The 23,336-nt window shown below is 44.4% G+C and overlaps 3 protein-coding genes across 6 annotated transcripts; 1 reads left to right on the top strand and 2 right to left on the bottom strand.

Annotated features, from left to right (window-relative positions):
- Nucleotides 1–289: 289 nt before the first annotated feature.
- Nucleotides 290–5,017, bottom strand: ndor1 (NADPH dependent diflavin oxidoreductase 1). 2 transcript variants are annotated; one of them, XM_019892368.1, is made up of 15 exons: nt 4,901–5,017; nt 4,192–4,331; nt 3,795–3,872; nt 3,293–3,390; nt 3,110–3,208; nt 2,767–2,868; nt 2,456–2,659; nt 2,136–2,263; nt 1,722–1,933; nt 1,532–1,639; nt 1,286–1,400; nt 1,029–1,172; nt 831–949; nt 641–735; nt 290–572 (listed from the first exon to the last, which is right to left on the bottom strand). In XM_019892368.1, exons 2-15 carry the CDS (start codon nt 4,324–4,326, stop codon nt 428–430), a joined length of 1,782 nt encoding a protein of 593 aa, XP_019747927.1. In that variant the 5' UTR covers nt 4,327–4,331; nt 4,901–5,017; the 3' UTR covers nt 290–427. The 2 variants fall into 2 exon arrangements, with proteins under 2 accessions (XP_019747927.1, XP_019747928.1); XM_019892369.1 differs by lacking the exon at nt 4,901–5,017 and adding an exon at nt 4,664–4,853.
- Nucleotides 5,018–5,291: 274 nt separating this feature from the next.
- lrsam1 (leucine rich repeat and sterile alpha motif containing 1) lies at nt 5,292–14,739 on the bottom strand. The gene is made up of 25 exons (XM_019892367.1): nt 14,433–14,739; nt 13,480–13,688; nt 13,296–13,352; nt 13,047–13,091; nt 12,847–12,924; nt 12,634–12,702; nt 12,462–12,546; nt 12,170–12,291; nt 11,971–12,061; nt 11,559–11,668; nt 11,421–11,450; nt 10,946–11,068; nt 10,690–10,829; nt 10,547–10,591; nt 10,323–10,393; nt 10,122–10,221; nt 9,922–10,009; nt 9,719–9,793; nt 9,124–9,204; nt 8,694–8,789; nt 8,049–8,147; nt 7,828–7,959; nt 7,477–7,543; nt 7,014–7,213; nt 5,292–6,898 (listed from the first exon to the last, which is right to left on the bottom strand). Exons 2-25 carry the CDS (start codon nt 13,549–13,551, stop codon nt 6,776–6,778), a joined length of 2,199 nt encoding a protein of 732 aa, XP_019747926.1. The 5' UTR covers nt 13,552–13,688; nt 14,433–14,739; the 3' UTR covers nt 5,292–6,775.
- Nucleotides 14,740–15,683: 944 nt separating this feature from the next.
- lmo4a (LIM domain only 4a) lies at nt 15,684–19,843 on the top strand. Of its 3 annotated transcripts, none has more exons than XM_019892266.1 (5): nt 15,684–16,151; nt 16,830–17,067; nt 17,428–17,524; nt 18,208–18,366; nt 19,184–19,843. In XM_019892266.1, the coding sequence occupies exons 2-5, from the start codon at nt 16,835–16,837 to the stop codon at nt 19,190–19,192; spliced, it is 498 nt and encodes a 165-aa protein (XP_019747825.1). In that variant the 5' UTR covers nt 15,684–16,151; nt 16,830–16,834; the 3' UTR covers nt 19,193–19,843. The 3 variants fall into 3 exon arrangements, with proteins under 3 accessions (XP_019747825.1, XP_019747827.1, XP_019747824.1); XM_019892268.1 differs by lacking the exon at nt 15,684–16,151 and adding an exon at nt 16,245–16,454; XM_019892265.1 differs by lacking the exon at nt 15,684–16,151 and having other exon boundaries at nt 16,245–17,067.
- The last annotated feature ends 3,493 nt before the right edge of the window (nt 19,844–23,336 follow it).

Here is a 23,336-nt window from a genome sequence, read left to right as displayed (position 1 = left end):
AATTGTTGGAAGGAGCAAACAAGAAATTAGCAACAATGTGCTCTAAACAACACCGGCATCAAAATAACAGAACATGCACCTACACAGCTCTTTTGATATTAATATACCGTATATAACATTTGTTAATTTTCCAGAGGACAATTGGGCTGAATTTACACGCCAACTGCGGCGTGTAAAGTGACAAAAAGTAGTTACCTGAATGACACCTTATAACTTCGCTTGAGGTTTTGGTACTTATTAAATATTTATTGTTGCAGTGGCAGGTTTGGAATATCCTTTCTTCTTTTTAAACCTTCTGTTTTGAATTCAGTGCAAAGACACGGTAGATGCTCCTCACAAGCGTGCGGTGAAGGGCTGGCCCCATGCAACACGCGCGGCAGCGGCTTCTGCGGCGGAATGTGAACGTCGCAGGTCTGACGCCGGCTGATCAGGACCAGGTCTCGCTCTGGAATCTGCCAGACTTCTCCATGGCCGCCAGCATCTTCTCGGCATCCTCGTCGGAGAGGCCTCCCTGCTGTTGGAACCCCGCCTTCAATGCGTCGCGCACACCATTTGGCATGTCTTTAGCATTTCTGTACGGATAAATCACTGTTAGGGAGCGTTCATGGACGCGTGGCCAACAGAAGTCCGAAGATCTCACCCGGCGATGTAGAAGTAGGCTCCTTTATTCGCGATCAGGTCCCAAACGAGAGCGGCGTTCTCTCGCACACGCTGTTGCACATAAACCTTTTCCTCCTGTATTGACAAACAAATCGCTTTCACATGACAGCGCCCACCTTTGAATCGTGGGTTTGAATAAAGTTCAAATGTGGATGGGGAAGCGTTGTGACCTGGTCACGAGAGAAGGCAGTGAAGAGGGTCAACTGTCCAGCTTTGCTCATCTCCTTCCACTCGGACCTGAAGTAGAAATCTTTGGACTCCGATCGACAGCCAAAGAACAGGACATTGGCTGTACAGTGAAAAACATCGCGATGACGTCACCGCTCAGTGAAACGCACTCACGAGCCCCCGCAGGGGAAAATACTCACCATTTTTCCCCTCAGCGGTCCTCTCCTGTAAGGCTGAACGAAAGGGGGCCACTCCCGTTCCTGGTCCAACCATGATGACCGGGGTCGTTTTGTCTGCGGGAAACCCAAGCGTTCCCTTTTTCACCCAGAGAGGCACGTAAACATCTGCAAGACGATGGGGGGCACGCATGAGGCCTGCGTGAACGGCGCTCAGGGCTTCAGCTGACGCAGCAACGCAATTGTGGATTGGATAGAAACCAAGAAATAAATGTGATGACCTTTTGCGGGATCAAGGGAGGCCAGCCAGGTGGAGCAGTGACCTCTCCGCGGTTTATACATCTTGGTTTTGTATTTGACCACGGCGACCAGAATCTGGAGCCTGTGCGGGTGCGCCTGCGTGTCAGAAGGGAAAATCACGGTCACTTACTGCACTGAGACAATACAGAGATGTTGGGGGAGAGCCCACCCCCTTTTGCCCCCCTTGGTTGTTCGAATCTCTGAGAAGAGGCGGCCGTCGAGCGTACCCGCAGAGAGGAGGCGATGGAAAATGAACGGGGCTGGATTGCGGGAAAAAGGTCCAGCAGGTAGTCAACCTTAAGTTGTGCCGTTGTGTGGGGGAAGTCTGCCAAGACCTGAAGCACAAAAGGAAATTCAGTTATTGGGGCGGGAAAAAAAGACAAAGAGAGTCGACGTAACGCAACTTCTTGTCAGCACCTCCAGTGCGGTGCGGCGCGGTCGGTTGCAGTAGCTGTGCAGCTCCTCCTGGCCTTCAGCCGAGCTGAACTCGGCCAGTTTTTCCCGCTCCAACTCGTCATTGGAGAAGGTGGCGAGCAGTTCAAAGAAGGAGCGGCGAGGCACGGCTGCAATGTCCAGGTAGCTCTCCACCAGGTAACGCAACGTGCACGGCTGTTGAAGCCTCGCTGGAACTGAGCACAAAAAAAAAAAAAAAAAAAAAAACACACACAGACAGTGTGTGGTGATTGGTGAATTCAAAACAATATCATTGCGGTCTACGGGACCGAAAGGTACACAACGCTGTTTGTTTTTAGCTTGATTGGAGATCTATCTGTTGAATATTGACTAAGATGCTGGCATACATTGAATACACACACACACACACACGCTTACCTGCAGAGCCATCCGTCGCTGTAAGCGAGAACGTGGCCTCGGGGTCTAATTGCAGCAGTTGACAGAATTCTTCAACGTCTTCGGCCGCATTGCAAGAACGCATCACAACAACGTCACCTGCAGTAAAACTACACAGAGCACCGGCCGACAAAGGTTGAGTCAACTGAATTAATACAAAACCATTTTTTAAAAATCAATCGAGAGGAGCACTCGGTCGAGCACAGTTGAGGAATTACAGTGAGTCGGCAAATCACGGGAAGGGGATCGTCATTCAAACAAGTTCTTCCCGAATTCAAACGTCACGCTAAGGTCAGCCTTACTCGATGTCGGACCCCGTGATGTCAAACTCGATGTGCCTCACATCTTGAAAATGTTTCGGGTGAGTGACTCTCTCGTTGGACAGCAGTTTGGCGGCGAAGGGATGCGACTGGGAGAGGCCGCTTGCTTGCGTGGAGATGATTAGACAATCGTCTGTCTTCGCATTGAGATCATCCAGAAAGTTAAACGTGTACGTCGGAGGAAGCCTGGAGAGAAACCAGACCAAATTCAGACTGTATGTTAGAAAAAAAAAAATCTCATGTAAGAATGAAACGAAATCGGATTCGGTGCATCGAAAGAAGAGAGTACTCACGGGTCATCTTCCCTCAGCGGGATCATCTCCGCAAGACGTGGGTACAGAGCAAACACTTTTCCCCAAAATGACGACAGCCACACATCAATCACGGCATCGGGCCTGTTTGAGAAACACATTTTGACGCGACCGTACGAATGACTGCAACGGCACATCCGGCGCTTCGACCGCCAGCCGATGGAAGGATTCAACCGCAGCAGGTTCAATATTGAGAGCTCGCCGAAACGGAAAGAGCGCACATTGCACGTGGGGGGCTTTTGCATCAAACAAGAAGTTGTTTGGACCTAATGAACACGCAGAAATTTGGGGTTGCCATTCCTCAACACTCTAAACTTGTTGTTACCCGAGGTCATGTTGGTCATCGGCAAGGCCGACAGGCAGCAGCAGAGTGGCACCCAACTGCGCCAGACGCTTGTGCAGCTTCTTGGCCACAAAATTGAACCTACAAACAAAAAAAATGCAAGGTGTAATCGCCAAAGTTGACGAGTCATTCCGAACGAGCGCTCCGATCGTGAACAAGACTTACTTTGGGTAGGACGAGTCCCCCAGACCCAGCACGGCACAGTCCAGCCGGCGCAGAGATCCGGCCGGTAAAGACTTTCTGAAGAGAAACCTCCAGAAGCTCTTTGGAGAGAAACATAAATGGGCACCGTTACTGACTTTGGAGTGGCCAAGAGTCGGCCGGAGTACATGATAAGTTCATCCTCAAATTTCACACGGTAGCAGAATACCCCGAACTTTTTGTAAGCAGGGGATATCAATCCCAACAAATTCTCACACACTGGATTTTGTTTTTCAGGCTGTTGTGCATGACGGCGGTTATCGTAAATGACTGGCGGATGTGCTAAGCGCAGGTTCCACTGTGCCGCTGATTTTGCCCATGTAGAATAGAAATTTAGACTGACATTTTTGGGGGGAGCAATAAGTCTATTTAAAAATGTTTGAAGTGATAACATTTCGACAAGTCCGTTTGTCCTGATGAAATTTGCAGAGCAACCACATGAACCAACAAGGACTTGATGCATTACCTTCATGTTGTCAGGGGGGTCTCCTTGGCCAGTGGTTGAGCAGACAAAAACAACCAGTGACTCTGAGATCAAGTTAGCCTGTGAGAAGAGAGGGAACACCACAGGGCACAACCACTGAGCACAGTTCTATTTGCCACCGTGTCGTAAACGTCTGACCGATGACTGAAAGTCATTTATCAAAGAGCTGCAATTCTGACTGCACCTTACATTATTTAGACAGTACTTGTAAAATGAGAGTAAATGTGTGCATTGTGAGCCATTAGTAGTCATAGCAAGCCTTCAAAATGACATGACTGCAACTTTACATTCGTGTTTAAGTCTCAGGTGACACAGAGAGCCTAAAGCGTACCGTTGGCCCCAGTCCTTCAAGTAGTAGCCAAAATAAAACACAACTTACAACATTGTAGTCATCGAGTGTTGACAAATGCACTCGCAGGCGCCTTCTGACGGCCTGCCTCGCAATCCTCTGGGCTGTGTCCTGGGCCGTCCCAGTCTGGCTCCCGTACAGGACGAGCAAAGCAGGGAGTGACATTGTGACTGAAAGAGTCAGATTCAGGTAAAACCATACAATTCCATATGAAATTTATTGCAAGTCTTTGCGATATGTATATCGCAGATTCACGATAACGATATTTTCGCTATATTGTGCAACCCTAATTGTGTAACAGTTGAACATTTTTCTTCAACTCACTTCCGATTTCTCCATCAATATGTCGTGTGTACAGTTTGTAGATATATCAGGCGATTATGTATTTTTATGTGTTCACTCATAACGGCCCTCCGAAGGAAACCATAAAAACGAGATCAATGACTTTGACACCCCGACAAACAGTACTCTTTAGAATAATTATATTAGCTACACTACCCACCTCAGGCCCTGCGTGAGGTCGATCGTTCTCAACACCAACCTAAAGTTGTCTACCTTTACATTAAAAGACCAGTAATTGGAACATACTTCAACGTGACCCAACTGTGCGTAGCCGTTTATTGGAATTCACGACATTCGTTAGCAACTAGCAGGAGAGCAAAATAATGTGACATTGTACATCTATGTTTCTTCCCAGCTTATACATTAATTGAAAGCATCCAAAAAGCCAGACACTTACGGTTCCTGACAACATCAATGACGAGAATCGCTAAAAATTGAAGAAAAGTCCGTCACGGACAGAGGCTCAGAGTTCATTATTCTTGACATGAACGTCACACTTTACGGCAAAGAAAAAGTCGCGCTGTGGTTGGTCGGTCAACTGATGCAACGTTCAATGTTCATGAAAAGGGTCGGAATTTTCAACATGAATTGCATTTTGTCAGACCCCCACCGCAATTTTTAACAAGCACAGTAAAAAAAATTCGACCTGATTTTATGATGCTAATGGGTCCTATCAGTGATCGCTTTCCCCAACATTTATTTATTTTCACACACTTGGTAGGAAATCATAACTGCAAGTTATTACTCCACCCACACCCACCTGAATAGTTTATAAGAAAACAAGAAGCCATCTTTCACCTTTTATTTGTGATAATACTCATCACTTAATTTCCAAATATATTTCCATATCAATATTGTTACACAGCAACAGCGATATTAATATATACAGTGACTACACAGAGAGTAAGAGAAAGTGGCATATATTTTATATTACATCATATTTTGACATATGTGCACAGTAAGTAAGAGCACTTGGAGAATATAACAGTTAGTGATGGCTGCAAACAGGACTTCTTATTTCATATATATATAGTGCATCACATACAATCATAATAAAAGTGACAGTTGTCCAAAACATATGGATAAGGCTGGAGGGCCATGCCGGCAGAACTTAAGTCCTTCCCCCTATAGGGAACTGTAGACAACATCAGTTTTAACTGCTAGTTGGTTGCTTTACCATTGACTTTCCTGTGTTGTTTTACAAGAATGCATACACTGAACACAAGAGCACTTACATACTCCAGCAAGCATAACGACTCTCTTAAGGTGCTTTCAGTATTTATCCATGCTTTGAAGTGATTACAAATGAAAGAAATGCTCGGAATAACAAGTCGTAACCTCTCAGAGTCATTATCAGCAATGTTTGACATAAGTATAAATAGTAGTACTGTCTAAATTCAGTTTTCCAAATAGAAAAAGAATGCTGAACAAATAAACAATAAGTATTATAATCTGCAAATCAAATGGTATCCAATTTCTCTTTTGCACACCGTGTCATGTTGGGGGATCATCTGCCAAATTTTGCATATGCAGTCCATTTAAGCTTCCACTGAGAGCTGTTGCCATGTGTCTTTTTTTATTATTATTGTTCTTCTCATTCAAAGTTTGTTTCGTGTACAATTCACTGACGGCACTGGCAAAGAATGGCCAGGAGAAGCATTTTAAAACGGTACACGTACGTACGATGGTTTCTGCACTTAAGACGCTGCCAAAGTGTGTCGCATGCCTCCGTGTCAGGTCTCCACTACGGCAGGCAGTGATTTCCTTTTCACAAATTCACAAACTCTTGTATCGGCTTTATTTTTTGGTTTTGTTCATGTTGGGCTCCGTTCTGGCTGCTGCTCATCACGGCACGCACACATTTAATGATCTCTGTTCAGGTAAGAGTATTTGATACAGTTCTTGGATTGGACATTATATTGTGCAAGTGGTCAAATAACGTTATGGCTCATCAGTGTTAAGTGCGTCGGTATGTCATGATGGTGTACAGAAACAAAAGGTACTGTTTGGACCCAAAGAATCTATTTTCAGAAAACGGCACCTATCCCTTGTGTAGAAAGGTCAAAACAAGTCCATTGAAATGAATTAGACATAAAATGAAAATAGTCCAAACTTCTTGCATAATAATGCGGCATCGAGTTTTTGGTTAATATGGGAAAAGTGGCTCAGCATTCTTCAAACACCTACGCAAAGCGTGCCTACATATGAACTCAGCAGCAGCGTTGTGGTCATGCGCGTTTCCCCGAAAAAAGTTGCAAAGCCGCGGTCGCTTTTAACTGCGGTAAAGGCGTATGCGCTGTGATATGGCGCCTCGACACAGGGGGCAGTTCTGCAGGGCGTCACTACAAACCTGACAACAGCAAACGTGGCCACAGGGCAGAAAGATGACTTGGGCCTGGGGAGAAGCAAAGCCAAACAATTAGTCATTTGACACCAAGTGAGAACGCTCATTCAGCTTTACTACTACTACTTTTGTAAGCGAGTAAGATTTTGTTGGTTTTTTTTCTTACCCCCGTCTCCATGCAGACCACACACTCGGAGCCTCCCGGTCCCTCCACTGGGCTCGGGGCAGAGGGCGTGATTGGGGTCCCGGGAGTGAGCGGCGGGCTCGGTGTCAAGCTGCCGGAGGTGTTGGGAATCGATGGAAAGAAGGAAGAGGACGGCTCTGCTGGGGGAATTTCTTCGCTCTGCTCCGCCAACTTACATGCGCCTACGAGAACGGGGGCCATAGACATGCAAATATAAAACACAAACATGTTGCAGCGCCGTCAATGCTGTCAAATAAAAGTTTATATTCAATATACCGTACACCAGTAAGGCGAATGTACCACAACACCATCGCCGGCACGTTGTATAATTATATTCGGAAGTGTGTTGAAGCGCATCTTCTCCTTTACGATCATCAAGATGAATTAGATACCGTGTGTGACATACGGTAGGTGTAACGTGTGCGACTGTGCGTGCGTGTTTTACCTTCAGGCTGGCGTTCACGAGCCCAGTTCAGAAGAGCTTTTTGGATGCCAACTTCAGCAATGCCAAGCTACAAACACAAGGTATGAAATGATGAGCCAAGAGACCACAAATGTATGGACAGATTTTCCTCTTTGAATACAAAGCAAATGAATTATGACTGAAATAATGAATGATGGGTAGATGAAAGGGCTGGTTTGTTGCACCCTTTCAGTATACAGTCGAACTCAGGGATGCCATGCTTGTGCATGCAAGGTCAGGCTATTTTAGATCCCGAATCTTTGTTTATCGGTTATAACATGGCACATATCCAAGCAAAAGTCAACACGTGTCGAAATGGTGTTGCCTTCAGACCTTCTTAAGGTCAGCTGAGTTCATGTGGCGAAGGGCCTCTGCGGTCACACGATGGTGGGCCATGATGGGCAAGTAATGCTGTGCGGACAGCTTGCACAGTAGATTTACTAAGTCTTTTTCCACCCCGGCTTCCTGTGATAGACACACATCAGAAAAGAAAAAAAAAAATTGTTTCCAGATGCTCGGGCAAATCTGACGTGTCGAGATGCGTGACGCGGTACCTGCATGCGCAGCGACAAGGGCTTGGCATCCAGCAGTCTCTGGTACTGAATCATCCAGTAGTTCTGCTGGGTGGACTCCGACTTCAGTTCCATTTCCGCCTAGAAATCCAAACGTGATCAGCGCTCTCATGAAACCACTTGACCTCGGACGAACAGTCAAAGGAATAGGAGGGCTCTAATTTAGATTTCTGCAAACTGAGTCAACAAAAGCAAACACTACAAATAATGTATTTTTCACGAAGAGGAGTAAAGAAATCGTAAAACTCAACTATTAAAAGTAAATCTCATTCCTGAGATTTGTGACATAAATACTGAGATATTTCATGATTTTTTCCTTGACCATAATTTGGATGATTGCAGCCTTCGGATGACAACAAGCACTGCCAGCGCCATGCTTTACTCTTGGCATCATTTTCTTATCAAATGCTGTGCCATTTTTATGCCAGAGGGTCAGAAAGGGTTGGATTTTTTTCTGTTTGATGATTTGAAACCATTGTGTCTGCTCGATGTGCAAAAAAAAAAAAAACAACAACAGAAATCAGGAGGGGGAGGCAAATACTTTTTCACGACACTATAGTACTGACAGTAGTTGGGAAGAAAGCAGACCAATGACCGCCGTCATAAAAATGAGTTCAGTTTGCTTACCAGAACTTGCAGTAGTTCTTGCTCTCTCTGGTGCTTCTGTTTCAGCAGTTGCTGCAACAAATCGCCGAGAGCCGTGCGCTGGTCCACGAGCACTTCCTGCATGCGCGCGCACACACACGCACGCAAGAGGACAAGAAGATTGACAGAGTACAATAATTAATTTTCATGCAGACATTACTAGTTTAATCAAACGCGAAGCACGTGTTCAGAATTGCGTGCGCAATGCTTGAAAGCAAAAACAACGCTGCGCATTTATCCGCTGAAAATACCCTGCTGATATGACGATGGTTTCGATTAATTCATGCTATGTTGAGCTGGAACCAAGGTAGCAAAGCGTGCCATACAACCAAAGTATACCGTCGTCGAAAAGAAAGAGAAAACCAAGAGTGGATGAGTGTGGGCAAATGAAAAATGAGGGGGTGACACCTACCTGCAGGCTCTCGGCATCCAGATTGCGTCTTTTAACTTCGAGTTTTGTCAGCTGCATTAATTCGCCCTCAATAAGCTTGATCTGGAACAGTGAAAAGGCAACATGAAACTAGCGGGGGGGAAGCGGCATGCTGCGGACTGCAAAGGTTAGGATGAACAACTTGGATGACTTCATGAAATGTGCTTTTAGCCGCAGGGGGTCGAGATGTTAAATATCTTGTCGAGACTACTTGAGGTGCAGGGTTCGATTCCGGCTGCGGCCTGCTTGTTTGTCTCTGTGTGCCCTGCGATTGTCTGGCAACCAGTTCAGGGTGTGCCCCGCCTAGTGCCCAAAGACGGCCGGGAGAGGCTCCGGCACGCCTGCGACCCTCATGAGGAGAAGCGGATTAAAAAAAATGGATGGATGGATGGTCTGCTCACATGTGCAATGTAATGTCTTGAAAATGGCTTGCTCCCCCCACAAAAGAAAAACAACGACATCTTTTAAAGTCAAACATGCCTTCAGCAGTTTAGATAAGCCTGCCCATCAACTCCGCGCATCAAAAGAGATAAGAAGCGAGGACGGCTTTGACCCGTCTGCATTCCTCCAAACAGACCTGGTTGCGGATATAACCGTGGACAGAATCTTTCTGCAACTGCAGCGCTTGGAACGCCGCTTTCTGCATCTCCTCCTGCAGAGGGTTGAAACACAAGTCGTGAGCATTCACGGGGCTTAAAATACCGCTTATCGGTCTCAAGTGAATGATAACGGCGAGCGATAAAAAGACAAACAGCTGTGATTTGGCGAGTGAGGACATACCTCCTGTAGAATTTGGGCAATGGCTTTAGATTTGTCCAAAACTTGGATGGAGAGCATCTTGTCAAACTTTTTCTCCAAATTCTCCATGCTGTTTACACAACACGTGGGAAAGAGCGTCGAACATCATCAGACTTTGATTGGTCAAAGAGAACAGGGTACGCTGTTATTACTGTGTGTGCGTGTGTGTGCGCATTTGAAACCTTCGGTAGGCCTCGGACACCAAGCTCTTTCTACGATAGTCGCTGGCTTCTTGCAGGAGGCTCACAGCACAGCTGTCTGACAGCATCTTCTGCATGGCCGCTACAAATGATACCGAGGAAAGAAAGAAGAATGGGTTCGATTTCTACAGCTCGGACTCTTGTTTCAAGTCCGACATTGAAAAGGCGTGAAAGGCTCCATACCGGCTACTTCTCTCTTCCTCAGAGAGCTGGCCTCTTCCTGTGTGATGGCAGTCAGCTGTTCCAAACGGATCCTGTCGGAAAAACAGACAATCGGTGAGGGTGGTCAAATATTCATGAACAAAAAGACGGCACAATGCCGTGACGAAAACGAATGCATCGCAATGCTTGAATTGGACTGAATTTTTTATTTTTTTTTGCCAAGTGACCGATGATCTTCCACTCACCGATCTTCCTCCATGGCTTGAAGAAACTCGGCGCTCTTTTTCTGCCTGCAGAGGTACAAAAACCAAGCAGTTTATTGATCAAGCGGGACCAAGCGAGCAGCTTCCCTCTGCCGCACGTCCACGCGCTTGCCTTCAGGTGCTACCTGTTGTCATCCAACAGCATGTTGCTGATGCGACTGCTGATGTCGTCTTCGGCGTGTCGCACTTTTTCTAACAATAACAACCTCTCAGACTCCTGGGCCCGCTGCTGCTGGGTGACGCCGTGCTCCAGACGCTCCTGCTCCTACACATCAGCGCAAAGGTGAGTCATTTAGCAGTTTGCGAGAGAAAAAAAAAAATCATAATAATAATAATAAGCAATAACTGCACCCACTAGAAAAAAAATTGAGAACAGCGTACCTGACGAACCGAGTTGAGGATGTTTACTTTCCGAGAGGTGTTCATGAGCAGAAGCTGAGTGTGCTCATTTTGTTTTTCCTCTCGGTGTCGCTCAAAGGCCAGTTTTTCCTCCTGCTTCTGAATCTGACAAAAATAGGACAGGCAATTTGGGTTTGGACACCATTTACATGTTTTTAACATCTGAGCTTCATTTAGTTTAGGTTGTTTTTTTGGTTTTTTTTTTTTGCAATTTGAAATTGCAGCTGTGCTGAAAAGGCGGGGGACACTTGCAGTGATGCAACCACAATATGTTGGAAGAACCAAAGTGTTGGTAAAACATTGAGGACAATAAAGCGTCAACATGAGGGCAGATGAGTATGGCTCTGTTCTGCTAGGAAAGCGAATCTCTAATTCGAGCTCCAGCTTTATTTCAGTTTGGCTTCGGTGAGCAAGAAACCTTAAAGGACAGCTCGTTTTGGAAGGTGAAGACACATACCTTTCTCTTCTCATAGTCACTGAATTTATTCTGCAACGACAGTGAGGAAACATTTCATCGGCCAACCGAACAGGACGTCCTTAGAAAATGTGACAATACAGTGTAGTGAGGTTGAGTGGAATACAGGGAGTCATCTACCTGCCAGGCGGCATCCAAGGCATCCACACAGTCAGAGCTTTGTTTGCCGCTGTCATTTTCCAGCACGGGCAGGAGATACTGGGATGGAGGACAGTACTCCTCTCCTAGCTCTGGGGGGAATATCATTTGTTTTCAAAAGTACAGTTAAACCTCTTAAGAAGAACGCCCATATTAAGCAGAGGTGGACCCCCGGATGGAGGACAGTACTCCTCTCCTAGCTCTGGGGGGTGAAAAAATATCATTTGCTTTCAAAAGTACAGTTAAAGCTCTTAAGAAGAGCCCCCATATTAAGCAGAGGTGGACCGCCATCAGCACTGACGGATGCCAGTTTTGCTGACAATTGACAGGAAATGATGTATAGTATGTCTAGTAATGATATCTTTTGTGGTTATGACTTAAAATACGTCCTCACCAGAGCACAGGAAGTGTTGGATGCTCGCTGTACCTTCCACACATACGGATGCGGGAGGATAAGTCATTGTGGCTGGGTTCCGTATGTGGGTCTGTCACAGCAAGTGTAGACACACAACAGACAAACACATTCACTGGCTGTGAGAAACTGTTTTGTGCGTTGCTGTTTTTGAATGCGATAGTCTGAACTGAACACGTACCTCCAGTGTGCGGAGGTAAGCAAATGTTTTGGGAATCTGGATGATGAGGTTGTCACTCACATCCAGAGTGCGTAAACTGCATAGAGAGCTAATTCCCGATGGTAGCTCACTGAGACAGTTGCCTAAAACGGCAGGGAAAATACCAGGGTCAATTCCAAAGGACATGAAAATCAAATCTAACGCTCAGGCATGAACAGTTGCCTAAAACGGCAGGGAAAATACCAGGGTCGATTCCAAAGGACATGAAAATCAAATCTGATGCTCAGGCATGGACAAGGCGTAAGAATTCAACCTTTCAAATTGAGAGTCTGCAGGAGCTTTAGATCCTCAATGGATTCCGGAAGGCTCTTTAAACGATTCTTCTCCACATTCAAAATCTAACAAAACACAAACGGCAACAGAGGAGGATAAGTGACACGCATTATGAACTAATGTTTATCTTTAAGAGTTCGGAGGGGCTCTACCTGCAGAGACGTCAGTTTCCCAATGTCTTGTGGGAGTGAACTAAGCTTGTTATCATGCAAATCCAAAACCTTGAGTAGAAGAGAGACAGGGAGAAATATTTTTGCTGCTACAGCAGAGTATTGCACTAACTATACTTCCTACTTGTCACCCTTTAAATGGGCGGACTGACTGATTTTAAGTTTGAAGACACCTTTAATGCGCAGTGACTTTACCTTTAGAGAGCCAAGCGAGGCGATGTCGCTACCTTTGGGAAGCAACGACTTGAGTTCATTGCTGTGTAAGATCAGGACCTGTGGAAAATCACAACAAGAAATGTCTGTTCAAATGACATGACATCGTGCCTTGTTGGCGAGAGGTACGGACGTACAGTTGCATGTATTCTGTTCTTTTTAGCTTTTTATTATGCCCCTACCTTTTTCTGGAGAAATTTGCAAATCGAAAAGGCACTCAAAGGGACCTGTGAAAAAAAGCAGAAAAAAATATTCTGTGCAAACTTATGACAGGTTCTTCTAAACTTTTAAAATATTATTATTTTTGTGTTTGTTTATCATATTTTCCAGTTAAGGTATGTTGAGCTAAGAGGAAAATAGAGCTAAAGGTTACATGGGAAAATTGGGGGATCGAATTGAGCACGCAGCGAAACACGACACAACATTCTCACCTCTGAAAGCTCGCAAGATGAGATGTCCAGGATGTCATCAGCACCTGCTTCCTTTGACTGGAGGAAAGAAGTTAGTTGGTTTTGCATGCATTTCAACATCCTTTAATATTCCTCATTGCAAGCTGTTTTGTCACAGTACAAAATAAGAAACACTCTAGTATCCACTCGTTAGCACTTTTTATACCCGACAAAGCTGATATTCAAGTCTCTTCTGGGAGTCATCGCTGGGTTTCTTCTTTCTGAAGAACAGAGGCATCCTGTATCCTTCTTGTACTGCTGTGAGTCGGGCCTTCTGGGTTTCACTTCCGCGAGTCCACTTCAATAAGAGCTACTCACTTGAAACGGCTGATGGACCAGTTGGAACCACTCAAGACACCAACCCCCCGCTGTACTCTAAAATGAAGAGACAACGTACATAGGTTCTGTACTGCAGAGCAAAAAAGATGGCTGACCCCCCAGTCGTCCTGACATAAGGACAAGCAAATGCAATTTATCATTAAAAATAAGTACCATTTTGCTTGTCTTCTAATTAATTATCATCTTGACATCATACTTCAATTAACTGTCATACTCATGTATATACTATTATTTTCAACACTTCTCCCTTGCATAATCTTCCTATTGCACTAATTTGACAACAGAAGGGCGTGTCAACACTGGAGAGGAGCGCACATCCACTTGTAGCCTCAACAAACAGCATCAGGCGTTCGCTATCTTTGACTGCGATATTAGAGTAATCTTTGCAGATACTTTGTTTAAAATGCATGAACTGAAATGGATATGTAATCATTTTGGATATATTTATTTGAAATAGGCAAGCCAAGAGACTGCGTAAACGTAGTTGAAGGTCAGACGTCAATCGACGATGTGAAGTGGGCGGGTCAGTTTCGAAGCTAGCAACGCAAATTCCCGTAAGGGCTAGACATAAATAATTCACAAATAAACTACACTAACTTAGTCACCCTTAAAGCAAATGCGTGAAAACTAGTATATCTTTTTTCTCCCATACACTTGGTTACTTAGCGGCTATACTGGAAATAAAGGCGTCTTTACCTTATTATGATATTGTTCGTTAGCAAACACGGCTAACCCCAAACGTTTACGAACAACAAACACGGAAGTTATGTTTATACTCACATTGAGTAAGTTCCCACGTTTCCTTGTAGACGTTTCTTGAATTTAAATAGAGATCTTTGTCCTTACTAACACTTTGCATTAACCATCATTTGAACAACGCAACGGACAAAGTCGATCGACCACAGACACTTTCTTAGGTAACACCCGCCTACTTGCCAACATCTAATATATACATTTGAGTTCTGGATACCAAGTCATCAATAATCCTTTGGTAAATCCCTCGTGGTCCTGACCGCAACAAAGATGTTACTGTCCAAACACACGGACACGGACCTCGTACTTCTTTGTTTTGAATTTTCGTACGTCATTCTTTAGAACGGCATATTGCTGCCCACTACTGGTCGGTCGTTTTTATGCACACCTCGAACAGAAAAAAATAAGCAGGTAACAAGAACTACATATTTGCATGTGTACTTGAAACACTTTGTGTCTTACATATAACTGGTGCTTGTATCGAATGGGGGTCTAGGAATCATCTTGTTTTCCCTTTTCAAGTCCCAAAGCACATTTGACAATAAAGTTGTATTCAATTAAAAAATACCAATTCCGGGTTGTAGTATTTAAAATTTCCCAAACTGATTGCAGGCGACTCAGACAAATTTGATTATCTTTCAGACATGGTTGAAATCGTTGACTTAATTGGTGACTAAGGTGTCGGATTTTATTGCCCTCCGCTTAATCGCCAAATGGGCTAATTTTGAACTGTATGGGAAAATTAAAATAAGTTATACATTTCTATACTGCGAGTGGCTGGCAACCAGTTCAAGGTGTACCCGCCTCCTGCGGCTAGGATCGGCCCCAGCACGCCCGGGCCGCGGCACTAGTTGCAAAGGCAACTAATCCAAGTTCCGATTGATTTGTTTACTTTTGGCAAGATTTAATATCTGCCTGGAGACATCTGTTTTGCGCGCCTTGTAGTTTGTCCGCTGGAGGTCTCCCTTGACTTGGATTTCAACACAATCCGCTGTTTTTTTTCTTCCGCGACATCTGAATGCACGTCATGGGTGGAGGACAATTTTGGCTCCGACATGTTAGAAAAAACGCACAATTTAATTTGCAGCTGTTACCAAACCATCAAACAATTGGAGTAGTGCGGCTCAGCTATCATCAATAGACTTTTTGAGGTCTTTTATTTGTCATGGTACTAGTATGACTCTACTCACAGTTTACAAAGTTGCAAATCACAACTAATGGTAAGATTTTTTTTTTTTTTTGCTCAAGAATACGTCCTAGTTTCTACACTAACTGTTTTTTGGAGTAAACTCCCTAAACGTTGATATTACTATGTATAAGCACAGCATTATTGGGGATCAACAAAGAAATAATACAAACACACATTTTCGTGCACACTTAGTTTTAAAAAAAAAAAAGTGATTGAACTAATATACAGTACAGTACCTCATTTCGATTGCGTCCAAAAGCCACGCCCCTTGCACGCAGTTGGCTGGGCGAGTAGCGATGACGTATTTAACAAGGCAGGCACACGCGCTTTGAGCGCAGCTTTGCTCGGCCGCCAAACAGCGCTTGTCAACAGACAAAAAGAAAGTGAAAGTCCCCGCCTGTCAGCTGGGCTGTGTGCTGCCGATCACAAGGGAGCTGTTGCTGGTTTCTTTGATGGCTCTCGTCGGGAATGGACTGAAAACCTTCGGCGTTTCGTGGACTTCAAATTAAGACAATTTGATCTTTTTTTTTTCCCAGCGTCTTCCTGGGACTAGTGGTGTAAGTTCAATAACTTGGATCTCTTTCCCGGTTTTGTTTTTTAACCTATGAAACAACGCTAAGCTCCGTGGTGATTTGTAAGGTGTAACTTTAATTATTGTCAAGGATTTGCTTTCCGTTTTGAACGGATGATATTTATTACGCTTTCCAGCTGAAGAAAAATGACCAATTAAAATACGACAGAATTGTAGGGGAAGTGGGGTGTTTTTTTTTTTTCTTTAGTTTTTCCTTGCCCTTGACGCAGGGGTGGCCGCACAGTGGTCAGCCCCACCTCTGCATATTGGAGTCACCAAAACAAGTCTGGTAACTTGAGTTTGTCAACTATTCCAACTATACTATACAATATGTGTTTATTAATCTGCCTCTTTCATAACAGCTGCAGCTGTAACAAAGCGCTTTGTGGAGATGAGATAAATCGGTAGCTGCAGCTCTAAAATGGAACATTTTTAACCGAATCCATGCGATCGGTGTCAGTCGATCACACACATAGATAATCGGTATCGGCAGCTCAAAAACCTTGATGGCAACATCCCAAGTGTGTGATGAACTAAATATTCGAGGTTAAGCGTGAATAGCAATCCACTCTTTTAATTGTTTTTTTGTTAACTGTTATGTGGAGTGTGCATAAATTTCAGGATTTCTCCTTCACCACTCTGCGTTTCTCGTGTCCCTCTCTAGTTGCGATGGTGAATAGCAGGGTGGAGGTGCCCACAGTGGCCGTCGTGGGGGGTTCAGCAGGTCGCTCGTGCGCGGGATGCGGAGGTCGAATTGCAGATCGCTTCCTCCTTTTCTCCATGGAGCAGTACTGGCACACGCGCTGCCTCAAGTGCTCCTGCTGCCACGCTCAGCTGGGCGAGTACAGCAGCACCTGCTACAGCAAAGGAGGGATGATCCTCTGCAAAAACGACTACATCAGGTGAGCGCGGCTCACGCTTTGTTTCAGCATCAGCGCACTGTTGGAAATTCAATGACTGGAGCCTTGCATTTCGATAAAAGAGACTCTCTGTTTTTCCATTTATAGCCACAGAGAGCCTGTTCCGAAAAACCGCCTCACTACATGTAACATCATTCTTGTGCCTAAACATGGCAACATGTTTGCGCCGCAAAATTGTAGCCGCTTAAAGGCTCCGGTGACTGGCACACATCTGGCGTTGTTATGGGGCGCTCTGTTGTTCCATCAACTCTCATATTCTCTCTCTTTTTTTTTTTATACAAGTCAGACAAATCACATACATGCCGGTGTAGGTTTTGATGTTTGGTTTGTACGTTTCCGTAGGCTGTTTGGACACAGCGGCGCTTGCAGTGCATGCGGACAGGCGATCCCTGCGAGTGAGATGGTGATGCGGGCGCAAGGAAACGTTTACCACCTGAAGGTGAGTTTGATGATGTACATTTTGTTATTGGTCCTGGTCAGTGGTGTATGATTGGAGATGCTTTTGTCACATCTCCGTTGGATGACTGTCATGCACTTGACTTTGGAGTCAGCCAATCCTCCATTGAGCATCTCCAGTTGCTCCAAAATGCCGCTGCTCGCCTCTCGGCTGGTACTCGTAAGAGGGAGCACATCACTCCTACTCTGGCATCCCCTCACTGGCTCCGTATCCATTTTAAGAGTCATTTTTAAGATCCTGTTATTTGTTTTCAAACGCCTTGCCCCACTTTACCTCTCTGAGCTCCTCCACCCCAACGCATCTGCCCGGTGCCTCAGGTCCGCGGACCAGATACTATTAGAGGTACCAAGAACTAAGCGGAGAAAGCTCAGAGGGGATCGGACCTTTTCCGTTTTCCGTCCCTCTCGCGCTTAAAGTTAGGCAAGCCCCCTCGCTGCCCATCTTTGAAACTCATTTTTATTCTTTGGCTTTTGACTCCGCATGAGACTTGATTTTTAGTTTTGCTGTTTTTGTGCTTTCTATTGTCTTCGTTCTTAATGTATTCTTTTTTTTTTTTTTGCTCCATGTACCGCACTTTGTATACAGGGGTGGTTGTTTGAAAGCGCTTTATAAATACAATTGAATTGATAGTAGATGAAATGATAAACAAGTCTTTTATGTGTCAGTGTTTCATTTGTGCAACGTGTCGGAACCGCCTGGTCCCCGGCGATCGCTTTCACTACATCGACGGAACGATCTTCTGTGAACATGATCGTCCAGGAGGCGGACTCCTCAGCGGGCACCCAACACAAATGCAAGCCAATGGCATGATGTCCGATCAGAAGGTGAGAAGCATTTCTGTGCACGTGTTGATTTGCGGATCACGTAATTTATTGCAATTAATCGCTAATTTTTTTTGAGCATCAATTAATCATTTGAAAACCGAAACGGAACCACACGTTGCCAATTGATAATCGGATGTTTACGTTTCATTGCATCTCTGCGCGCCGCCACTCCACCGGGACGAATATACGCAGGCTGAATTTTGGTCCCAGCACGTCTTTGCTCTGTACAGTCCATACTCCGATTTCTGTCGTCTTCGATGAAAGCAGACTGATGATCTCAATTTGAATGATCAATCAATCAATAGGTTTAAGGTTTCCTTTTTTCAGACAGTGGTCTTTTTTTTGTGTGTGTGAAAAGAAAACCTCTTACCGAGCTGACAGTTTTGGCTGTCACTTCAGCCTTCGTCGGAGGTGTCACTCCTTTCTTGTCTGGAAAAAAAAAAGGAAACCTTGAATCTATTTTCATGAATAAGACGACGAGATTTTGGCTGTCACTTCAGCCTTCGTCGGAGCTGTCACTCTTTTCTTGTCTGGAAAAAAAAAAGGAAACCTTTAATCTATTTTCATGAATAAGACGACGAGATGAACGCCATCGCGTCATTCAATCAATTTTGCACCTTACATGTCCAATAATGAATAATAATCAATTTGTGTTTGTGCGTTTTCTGTACCGGGAGTTTCATACAATAATAAAGGAGATGGAAAATAAAATGTTTGCTCACCGACTAATTGTCAAAATAATTAACTGTCAGCGTTATCGCAATTTGTATTTCTCCATGTCAAGTACGTACTGAGCGTCTTTTTCCATGATTGACAGGTCTGCTGAGAAATTGGATGGGAAACCCTGAGCGTCTCCTCCCTTGGGCTCTTCTCTCTGCCTCCTTTTGTAAAGCGGCTCGTCACTCTTTCCGTGATGAGAGAAGGCCGAATTGTTGCTTCATTTGAGGGAGCGGGACACGAATGACGCTTTGAAACACCAGACGGGCTGCTGTTTCTTACGAACGAACTGTGGCAGCAATGTTCTGGAGATCAGGCCTGGCAAAAAGGAAGGAAATGGACATTGATATTTCATTGCGGTGATTCCAGTAGAAACCCGGCTGTCCTTTGCCCGCTCTTCCCGAACAGTTGGATACTAAATCTGCAGGTAACACTGTGTTTGTGTGTTAAACAGTAAAAAGCCACAATTCTGTGTTTTCTCCGTGGGTCAAGTATTCATCTTAATTAGAGTGGAAAGTGGTGGTGGTGGTGGGGGTTCTATCGCCGTGTTTATACTACTCACAGAATAGGCTCCAACGCTTTTTATGTCTTATTTTTTCGGGTTAAATATTGTAGCGACGTACAGGTGTGTCCGAGTGCGTTGTGTTTAAGACTAGTGACGACGCACGGCAGGGTATCTTGTGTTGGGTGCTGTTGGAGGAGAGTGGCCTTCTTTCCTCCGCTTGTTCGTTGATTTCCGCAGATTGGTTCACAAAAACAACAAAAAAGTCATCAGAATGATCAGTCAAGTTGGTTCGGTTGATCTTGGTTACATGAACCAAGAGATTGTTCAGAATTTGACCAATCCGGTTGGTTGTGGGACTACCACCTTTCATGGTTGGCCAAATAAGCAATGGGTTTACTCCGAGTACTCCGCTTTCCTCCCATATTCCAAAAACACGCATGGCAGATTGATTGGGCACTCTATAAATTGTCCCAAGGTGCGATTGTGAGTGTGAATGGTCGTTTGTCTTGGTGTGACCTGCGATTGGCTGGCAAGCGGTTCAGGGTGGACCCGACCTGGTGTCCGAAAACAGCCGGGATAGGCTCCGGCATCTTCCGCGACCCTCGTGAGGATAAAGCGGTTCAGAAAATGGATGAATGGATAACCAACGCACTCTTGTACCTTACTAGTGAAGACGATACTTCACACTTTGTACATTGTATTTTTATTATAGCATATCTTGTATTGTACTGTTGTTGAGATGAAGAAAATAAACTAGATGTAAAACCTTGATGGTGTCATTATTTTATTCCACATAGTTAAATTCGGGTCACTGATGGTGGTGCGGTGCACTTGCCTGACTTGCGTGCGAGCAGCGTGGGATCGATTCCCGCTCAGTGGCGGTGTGAATGCTCGCTTGTCTCTCTGTGTGCGCAGCGACTGACTGGCGACCGGTTCAAGGTGAAGCCCGCCTTCTGAAATACACTCCGGACCAACCCGGCGTACAGTATCCGGGCAGTGCAAGATAACAATCAGTCGCTTTGAAATGGATCCGTTAATGTGAGTAATTAAGAAAGGCATTTGAAGCGGGATTTTGCGGTTGAAAAGGTGTGGTAGATATTTCATCCAATCAGACTACTTGGAATAATTAAACTGATCAACTTAATTAGCTTAATTAAGTTGATTTGACTACGGATCACTGCCATATGGTGCAGGGAAACAAAAAGAGAGGGGAACTAATTAAAAGTAAAATAATGAGGATTTTAATTAACTGGTTCCCCAGACATCAGCAAGTGGGGGGGATGCCGAGTTGTAATTAAAAAGTCCTGTTGTGCTGGCAACATTCGAGCCCTCCCTGCTTTAATATCAGCGAGGGCTCCATCCATCTAATTAAATCTGTAAATGAATTAGGAACGTTGAAGGTCCTCGCCTTCGTTTGCCATCCAACCTTTGGATGCAAACCTTTAAGGCATTTGGAGATTTCTTTTTGCTCAGGAGGGGAACGAGCATTTTGGCAAAAGTACGTCACGGACATGGTTTTAAGGCACCAGCAAACCATGTATTAAAAATATTGCTCAGTGTGTCTCTTATGTTGTTTTGACTCTTTTGGAAAGAATATCTCCAAGAAGTCCAATTTTGGAAAGTCGGTGCCGAATCATGCTCACTTATAATTGCCCTCGAATGAAGGGCGCAACACAAAATGGAATCTTAAGGTTGTATTTGTTCTCGCTAATGCAAACGTTTACCTTCATTTGCTTTTCTTATGAGTGTTAATTACACCGCAAAATAGAATTGCTATTGTTTAACCTTCGGCTTCGAACTCCACCCAAGGACGAAGGATCCATTTATGAATAAAACGAGCAACCGCGGATGATCCGGAGAGACACGATTCACATTCACAAAGGATAAAGCAACCATCTGTTGAGTAATTAAGCGTTTTCATTGGATGTGGGATAATGCCGCTTAATTTAACCGAACGCGATTGTCATCTGTGGGAAATTGCTCGCGAGCATTAAAAGCTATTGAAGCATTTTAAGAGCAAACAGAAGGTTGACCAGATGAGTCTGCGGCGTGGGAAGCGCATTCCATTTTGACCGCGTCTTTGCCGATCATCAGGGTGTGAAATTTGAGCCATATTCGGTTTGCATCTCCTCAGTCCACCTGTCATTTTCTGGCTCCACGGCTGTCGTCATTGCAACCATTTTTATATGGGGTCCCATTTTCAGAGGTTTTTTTGTTTGTTTGTTTTTTTTGAAGCATCTCGCTACAAGTGTACCGTAGTTCCTTACTTTTACTGGAGACGATGAGACTCCCTCCCGGCGGCAGTCATGTTCGCTCCTATGCATCCAGACTCCAAATGAATTGCAAACCTGCCACTGGGAAACAGAAAAGGCATTGATTATTTTCACCAAACCGCCAAATTACCCTTTTCAATTAGTGTTCGGATCTATGCATGTCGCGCATGCAGCTGGCACATTCCCAATGTTCATTAAGTCTTCCGTGAGATTGCGACATCGTCATTCCCGCTTTCTGAAAGATGCCGATGTCATTAGCAGTTGTTTTCGGAGCTGGCTTTGTAGCTTTCACAATGTCTCTGTGGGTCAATTGCGCTTACTTGGTCCAACTTTTGGGTTCTTTCTTTGAAACGACGATTTGGAGTTATATTGTCTGGAGTCAATGTTGTGCAGTGTGCAATGACTGATTGATTTTGCCGTCTTTCGTCAGTTTCATGTGTTCACCGTTCTGACCCAGAGCTGTCTAAATCCTGGCTAAAAGCTAAAAACGCAGGGAATAAAAGGGCAGTTGTCCCGTCGGCACACCCAGCTGGCCACCACGAGGGCACTTTTAACTAGCTTGGCTGATAGAAATCTGCGCTGACATTTTCCTCTCCTTTCTGTCTGAAAGAGCTCTGGACCGACATTACAGTTAAGCATTTCAAAGGCCCGGTGAAATTGCTCTTTTTTAAAATTTACCGAGGCCAGCTCTCCTGGGACATGTCACTCCGGGAGTCACATAAAATAAGACATGAAAAGGTGTTTCGAAACCAACATTTCCCAATAAAGCTGCGACAATGCAGTAATACAGGAGCATAAAGAGTGAACACAAACCATGCAGCGAGAAAAAAAAGGTCACAAATATTTGAAATTGATAACAAGTAAGATAGAACTGTGAGTTCTATATTTTATTGACGTCTGAAACTAAACTGACATTCAAACATTAGTGTCTTAATGCAATGTGAAAAATTGACTTTTGTAAAAAGTAAAGAGGTTGCAAACACATGTTAAAATGATGCATTAACTTCATTAATATTCCAATTAATTTTTCTCTTATTGCTGTGTGGTATGCTCAATCAGTTCCCTTAATTGTTCTGCGCCCATATTCTCATCTGTGTCATTGTTAGTGACGTTTTGTCCACATAATGTCGAAATATTGCCTCACGATCAGAATATAAATAAAATTGTATAGTAACAGTATTCAAGATTACTCCATGCTGCCCTCTGCTGGTAAATTAATCGAAAGACCCAAAACCTGTTCTCGTTATTATCGCTTGTTTTACCCGTGCTGTAAATATTTCACGTTCGTCATTAATAAATTGTCATGACTTTCATCTCGCCAAATTCGAATCTGACCCTTTTATTTAACATCCATATATATATACATATATACACGTACACACACACACATTAAATACACACACACCGTATTACTTTTTGCCACTCACATGTATGGACGCGTGCAACATTTACAGTCTAAAGTCTCGCGTTTGGTA

The sequence above is a fragment of the Hippocampus comes genome, unplaced genomic scaffold (genome assembly GCF_001891065.2).
Source record: "Hippocampus comes isolate QL1 unplaced genomic scaffold, H_comes_QL1_v1.1 scaffold145, whole genome shotgun sequence".
NCBI lineage: Eukaryota > Metazoa > Chordata > Actinopteri > Syngnathiformes > Syngnathidae > Hippocampus > Hippocampus comes.
This window is presented reverse-complemented; position numbering and strand designations above follow the sequence as displayed.